The sequence below is a fragment of the Nesoenas mayeri genome, assembly GCF_963082525.1.
Source record: "Nesoenas mayeri genome assembly, chromosome: 23".
Lineage (NCBI taxonomy): Eukaryota > Metazoa > Chordata > Aves > Columbiformes > Columbidae > Nesoenas > Nesoenas mayeri.
Window position 1 is genome coordinate 596,484 of NC_137574.1, and position 6,778 is coordinate 603,261.

Genomic DNA, 6,778 nt, shown 5'->3' on the forward strand with positions numbered 1-6,778 from the left:
CGCGTGGCCCCAGCTCCGGGACGGACGTTTTGGGGCGCACAGCGAGCTCGTGCCCCCGGCGCGCCCTTTGCCCGGGCGGGGGAGCCCGCGGGGAGCGGGGGGGGGGCGGGGGAGCCCGCGGGGAGCGGGGGAGCCGGCGGGGGGGGGCGGGGGAGCCCGGGGGGGCGGGGGGGGCCGGCTCCAAAGGGCGCTGCGGGCGGTGACCTGTGCCCGGGCACGCGCGCTCCTCGCCCCGTGTCTGGCGACAGCCCGGCGGCCACCGGACCGCGCGGGGACGTGACTCGTGCCCCGTGCGGCACGTGCCCGGGCTGGCCGCCCGCCCGCTGCTTCCCCTGCGAAGTGAGGGGCTGGGGACAGTGCTGGTGGCGGCCGCTGCGGCCACGGCGGGTGGAGGGGCGGCACGAGCGGAGATGTGAAGAGGGATGTCAGTGGTGGGGACATGGAGCGGGATGTCAGTGGTGGCGCCAGCCGACGACGGGGCGACAATTCCCATCAGGCACCGCAGCGGGCACCCCCGTGCCTGGGCTAGAGGGGGCCTGCGCGCGCCGCTCAGGCAGCGCCGCGGCCACCCGCGCCGCTAAGGGGCCTTCCGGAGGCCGGAAACGATCGCGCGGCGCATGCGCAGTCCTTTCCGCTCCTGGGCCCGCTGCTGCTGCCACGGTGAGGCCGCGTCCCGGGCCCGCATCGGCCCCGCATCGGCGCCATCCCGGGCCGGCGGCGCGGGGCCGCGGCTGGGCAGCGCCGGGCAGCCCCAGCCGGGCCCCCGCGGGGGCATTTCCGGGATGGGGGCGATCTAGGTCCGGGTCTGCGGCGTGAGCGGGCGCTCTAGGCCGCGGGAGGTCCCGGTACCGGGCGGGCGGGCCGCGGGGCCCTGGGCTGGGGCGGGTGCGCCAGGCTGCCCCCGGACACCCGCGGGGTGAGCGGCGGCGGCACCGGGCAGGCTGCTCGCCCGGCGCTGCCCGCGGCCGGGGCGGTTCCGCCGCCGTGTCCCGAGCGCCGGCAGCGCTGCGGGTCCCGCAGCCCGGCCCGGGGCGGCCCGAGCGGGGAGCGGCGGCGGCGCGTCCTGTCCCCGGTGCCGCCGGCCCCTCGGCTGCGCTCCCGTGCGGGCTCCCGGCCCCGAGCGGGGCGGGGGGGGTTCCCGGGCCCCAGGGCACCGAACGACCAGCGGCACAAGTGCTGTGCGGCGCTGGGGTGAAACGAGCCCGTCCCCGCCCGAGCCGCGTCTCTCGCTTTGACACAGAATAGTCACAGTTAATAACGGGGGTGTGATCGGTGTGCAAGAGCAGCGCTGAACTGCCCGGGCTTCCTCTGCCCGGGTTTCCTCCGCAGTTCAGCGGCCGCCCGCCCGCTGTGGGAAAGCGGCGCGGGGAGTTCTTGCAAGATGCGGTGACCTGGGGGGTGTCACTGAGGCACTGGGCTGTTCATACAGACGAGCACTGTTAGTGTTTTGTTACTTCTGGTGGACTCCTGCATGTATTCGTTTTAAATCACCAGTATTTATTGCATGCCACTTATTCTTCTTTAGATGTTGATGCCCAAGAAGAACCGAATTGCCATCTACGAACTCCTTTTTAAGGAGGGCGTGATGGTGGCCAAGAAGGACGTCCACATGCCGAAGCACCCCGAGCTCGTCGACAAGAACGTGCCCAACCTCCACGTCATGAAAGCCATGCAGGTGCGCGGGGCTTGCGAGCCTGGGAGCCAACAGTCCACCGCTATCGAACGAACGGCGTCACACCTTGCCTTGCGTTTGATGATTCTTTCCTATTACAGTTGTTTTCCCGTTTTCCTGATTTTTGCAATTTCGTCTCTGATTTATTGTTCCCCACAGACCACAGGTTGTTGTTTTGTTGATCTCCTTGTCTAGCTCTGTTTGGAACTGGAATAGCTCCATGTGTGCTCGCTGTGTATTCTCTCAAGGGAGAAACACGATCCACATTTTCTCAATGGGAATGATGCTGTAATTTTGTGCTCTGCATGTGAGCTTGTATCGGCTTCTAAATATTTACTCCCCACATGCCCTGATAAGCTCTTGTGTTCATAAAAACACCTGGTGAGGGTGTTGATCAGAGATATTGAATGACGATAAGATTGTACACAAAGTAACGGAGAATTCTCTCTCTAGTCTCTGAAATCCCGTGGTTATGTGAAAGAGCAGTTTGCGTGGAGGCATTTCTACTGGTACCTGACCAACGAGGGCATCCAGTACCTGCGCGACTACCTTCACCTGCCCCCCGAGATCGTCCCCGCCACCCTGCGCCGCAGCCGCCCGGAGACCGGCAGACCGCGGCCCAAAGGTGAGCGGGCGGCCCAGCTGGAGGGGCTGCGGCGGGAGGTGCAGCTGTCACACAGCGTGGGTGTGCTGGGAGCTGAGCTGCACCTCTGCCTCCAGAGTCACCCTGAGTTTGGGGTGTATGAACGTGAACAGATTGAGGAGACTTGTAGGTTTTATTATTTTGTGTTTGGTGCTGCTCTGGCGGCCACTGGCCTGCTGAAAAATGGGAGAGTGCTAAAGAAAGCTGCGAGACAGACTGGAGAAACGCTCCGAGTTGGGACTTGGCCTTCTCTGGTAGCACCAGGGCCTGGAGTTGCTGAGCGCCCGCCGGGGCCGCGGGCTGCGGATCGAGGGGCGGCTGGCGCCAGACACGGCGAGGTCTGAGGCGGGGGTGGCTCCTTCTGACAGGGCTTTCCAAGTGCTGGTCTTGGCTTTTGGGCAGAGCCTGCGGCAGTCACTGCAGTGCTCTGCTGGGAAGATGGTGTGTGCGCTGCCGGTCTCATCGAGCAGCCGCAGAGAACCTTGTCTCTGGCTGAGTTATCCGTAGCAAAATGACAGGAGAGGCTGTTATGTGGAAGCTGAGTGGGCTTGGATTGCTAAGATGGGGAACAAACCCAAACTCAGGTGCAGCGCACAGGGACAGGTTTGATGACTCAAAGGAAAAGCAGCATTGCCAGTTCTCTTGGGGCAAGAAATGGTTCTTCTCCCCCAAGGCAGGAGATGCAGGGTCTGTTTGCCTTGTGTGGAGCTGCCACTTGTGTTTACCAAGAGTAATGCTGTAGGATGTCATCCTGCCCTCGAAGGCCTCGCTCTGTGAAAGGAGAATCCTGTGTGACAGAGCTGTTTCTGGTAGATGTCAGGAGTCTGCTCTTCCTGCATCTGAGCCACATCATGTCCCGTCAGCAGGTGCTGGGCATGAACTAGGGATGGAGGTTGCGGGCGGGGGATGCCGAGGGCTTCCCCTCCATCTCCTGCCAGTTGTTGTTCAGCCTAACAAAACGGGAGCATCATCTGCTTCAAAGGAAAGCATTGCATCAAAGCCAGGAAGGTGATGGTTTCTTTGATCTCTGAGTAGCTTTGGGTGTTACCCAATTTATTCTTCAGATGCTGTGTTTATCCAGCGAGCTAAAGAAACTGCATGTCTAACGGGAGGTGGAGCTGCCAGCCCTGGCTGAAATGTGCTCGGGTTTGTGCTACGAGGAAGCTCCACTGTGCAGCACCTCAGCCCTTTCAGGGCAGCGCCGGTGAGCTCCGGTCCCACCTGGCGGGGCTGGCTGCTCGGGCGGCACACACGGTCCGATGCGCTGCTCTCTGATGCCCTGCCCTCTGATGCCCTGCCCGAGGCTGCAGCAAACCAGGAGCCGCGGTGGCGCAGAATCCAAGCGCACGGGTCTTCTTCACCTCTGCAGGTCTTGCAGCGAGTGGGACTGTGGGTACACCGTGTCGGTACACCGTGTCTTACGCCTGCGCGTGGAGACCTTGGCCTGGTGCTGTGGGAATGTATTCCACAGAATCATGGAATGGTTTGGGTTGGAAAGGACCCTAAAGATCACCCACTCTGCTCCGGCGTGGGCAGGGACATCTTCCACCCGCGCTCCGTCCAGCCTGGACTTCACCGTTGCCCAGGGTGAACCCCGCAGGAGTGGCACACAGGGGGTTCCCCCACATCTTTCTTTCCTGCAAGTGTTCTGTCTGATGTTAATCTGATGTTACATAGATAATCTGCTTTTAGTTCATTAACCCACTCCATTGCGGAGGATTTGTCACACTGATAGTGCAGCTTTGGTTTACGTTGGGATCAGAATACTGTGCGGTTTGTGACTTAGCTGTGAGCAAGCTTGTTGGACGTGACAGATTCCCTGTATTTCTGCTTTTTTATTGTCATTAATTTTTTGCTCTTGTTTGAAGGCTGGAAAACTGCTGAGATGATGCCGCAAAATCTGTTTTTCATGTTATTTACCTTCAACCTAAGCACCAGCTGGTGCGCTTTAGCAGATTTCACCCTTAAAGTGAAGTTTTTCTTATGATGTCACATTTTTGTTTAGGTGTATGTACACTGAGCTGTCACAGATGCAGTTCTGCTGGTAGATCTAATAGTGAACTGGAGAGCTGTTTCCACCTTGAGGTGCAGGCTCACCCATGGAATGAGTTGTTTGTGTCCCGGATAAGCAAAGCGTTTGCTCTGTTCCCTTACAGGTCTGGAAGGCGAGCGCCCTGCACGTCTCACTCGGGGAGAAGCTGACAGGGACACGTACAGACGCAGCGCCGTCCCACGTGAGTGTCCCTCGTGTTGCTGTGCAAGCATCAGGCTGACCTTGTCTTAGTGAGGGTCATCTCTTTGGGAGAATCGTCTTCAGTATTGCCCTCCTCTCAAGAAGAGAAGGGCAAAATCAGACTATTGGCGTGACTTAGGCATTTGCACAACAGAGTTCATCTGTATCTGCCTGTGGGTATGAGTCTGTTCTTGAATTCTGTCAGCCTGGACTGGGGGGTTTTCTCTGGGGTGGGTTTGGTAGCTCTCTAACAGTCACAATAACAGCTATTTTACTTTGCTATATTTAGCCTCAGTTTTAGTCGTCTTTGACTGTAAAGCTTTGATTCCAAGCAGGAGCGCTGTATGTGGTCAGTAACTGATTCTTCTCCTCTTCAGCTGGTGCCGACAAGAAGGCTGAGGCTGGGGCTGGAGCAGCCACTGAATTCCAGTTTGTGAGTATTTGCAGTCAAGTTTACTCCCGTTATCGAGGCTTTGATTAGGAGGAGGTGGACGGGTGGTACCTGGGCGCTCTTCAGCGCGGGGCTGCCGGGTCTGCCAGCCGGTGCTTGGTGTTTGGCTCCGATTGTGTCACCAGCAGCTGGTTAGTCCCCTTGTGCCCAGCTCGCTGACCACATCCCTGCTGGGGACACGACGTGATGGCCTCGCTGCTGTGACGGGAAACCCCGTGAGAAACACGCCGAGCTCTCCGGAGGAAACACACCATCTTACACTGCAGAAATAGAAGAGTTTTAGACGTGACCCACGGAGCTGGCTGGGATGGGTTCATTTTGTTTAGTCTCACTCATATGGTTAACCTGTGTCAGGCAGCTGGTCTCAGATCAAAATTAGGCTGTGCTTGGAGCAGGGGATGCTTGTCAAACCATGTGAAGTTGAGGAAAGACAGCTAACTCTTGTGATGGTGGTGGTTCTCGCTGCTGTGTAATTGCTGCTGTCACTTGCTTAATACGGTGACTTCTAACGCTGTCCCTTTTCTGTTGCAGAGAGGCGGATTTGGTCGCGGACGTGGTCAGCCTCCTCAGTAGAACTTCCTGCTCATGTTTTGTGTATAATAAAATAGGTGAAAATGCCACCTGGGTTGCATCAGTGTGTCTTATTTAAGTGCATAAATCTAGAGCTCACGTAGCAGGTGACTCAAATCTTTGGTGTAACAGCAGTAACAGAATGACTTGTGATTAGAAGCAGGTTATACCAAGGAACTTCATAGCTTTGGTGGCTGCTGACGCAGGGTTCTGCTCTGAGGAGGTGGTTCTCCCGGAGGAATGAGGATTGTTGGTTCGCGGCAGTGCAGAGCGCTGCAGGCAGTTTTTCTGTCTGCACAGGAAGACACTCATTTCTCGTAATTCCCAGGAATGCAGTAAAGCTGGGCTGAGAGACAATTTTATTTTGCAAACAGAGAATTCAGCAGGCTGAGCAGTGTTGGCCCGAGGCCCTGCGTGAACCGGACACAGCCAGTGCAGGCAGGTGAGCGTTTCCTTCATCCCAGCTTGGAAATCACCGGGTTAATTAACCGTGGCTTGAGAAAGATGAGGTGTGTGCGGAGGCACAGCCCGGGTTCCCTGCTCTGTGCAGCCTACCAGCAGGTGTCACCCACCAGCAGTTAACGGGACGATGCTAATTGGGAATGGGTTTCTGTAGCCTGGTTAATCGTATCTTGTCTAGCATTTCTATGATATTAAAGCTGCCCTGAACACTAACCAAGGCCAAAGGAGTTGATTCCAGTCCTAGTTTGGGCTGAGGGAAATGGTGGGCATGGGATTATGAAACTGAAGGGAGAGACTTGACATTTCAAGTCTTTGTTTTATCTGATCCATCTGCCTCTGTTGGAGAAGTTCTCTATTCTCTATCGCTCTGTTGAAGTTTGTAGGTTGCGATTTACCTAAACCTAATCCAGACTGACCTGCTGAGTCCTGGGTGACTGGATTTAGCCAAGACACGTTGGTAATGTGAATTAAAGCAGCTCTTTTTTCGACTGTGCCAGCGGTATTCCCGAGCTGCTAGGTTGTCTGCATCTTCTGGCACTTTCTGTTCAAGTTCCTGCTTACTTTCCCTGCAGCACGGTGGTGATGTTCACCCTTCCTGTGCATTTATCGGTGTGACTCTGTTCAGGAAGCGGTGTGTTCTGCAAAAGGTTTAGGATTAAGCAACTGTTTAAAATCACTTGGGAGTGCTTAAGTGTGTGGCAATCAGTATCAGATGTTCTAAAAGAACGTATGACACGCTAAAGGGAA

At 57.0% G+C, this 6,778-nt stretch overlaps 1 protein-coding gene across 1 annotated transcript; it reads left to right on the forward strand.

Moving 5' to 3' along the window:
* The first annotated feature begins 522 nt into the window (after positions 1–522).
* LOC308048816 (small ribosomal subunit protein eS10) lies at positions 523–5,619 on the forward strand. The gene is made up of 6 exons (XM_080358123.1): positions 523–660; positions 1,526–1,675; positions 2,126–2,297; positions 4,472–4,549; positions 4,926–4,981; positions 5,531–5,619. The coding sequence occupies exons 2-6, from the start codon at positions 1,526–1,528 to the stop codon at positions 5,570–5,572; spliced, it is 498 nt and encodes a 165-aa protein (XP_080214249.1). The 5' UTR covers positions 523–660; the 3' UTR covers positions 5,573–5,619.
* Positions 5,620–6,778: the final 1,159 nt, after the last annotated feature.

Bases quoted from the DNA above. Each gene is read 5' to 3' on its own strand.
- LOC308048816 (XM_080358123.1), top strand. From the start codon at position 1,526: ATGTTGATGCCCAAGAAGAACCGAATTGCCATCTACGAACTCCTTTTT. The intron at 1,676-2,125 runs GTGCGCGGGGCT...TTCTCTCTCTAG, and splicing joins ACGTCATGAAAGCCATGCAG to TCTCTGAAATCCCGTGGTTA. The intron at 2,298-4,471 runs GTGAGCGGGCGG...GTTCCCTTACAG, and splicing joins CGGCAGACCGCGGCCCAAAG to GTCTGGAAGGCGAGCGCCCT.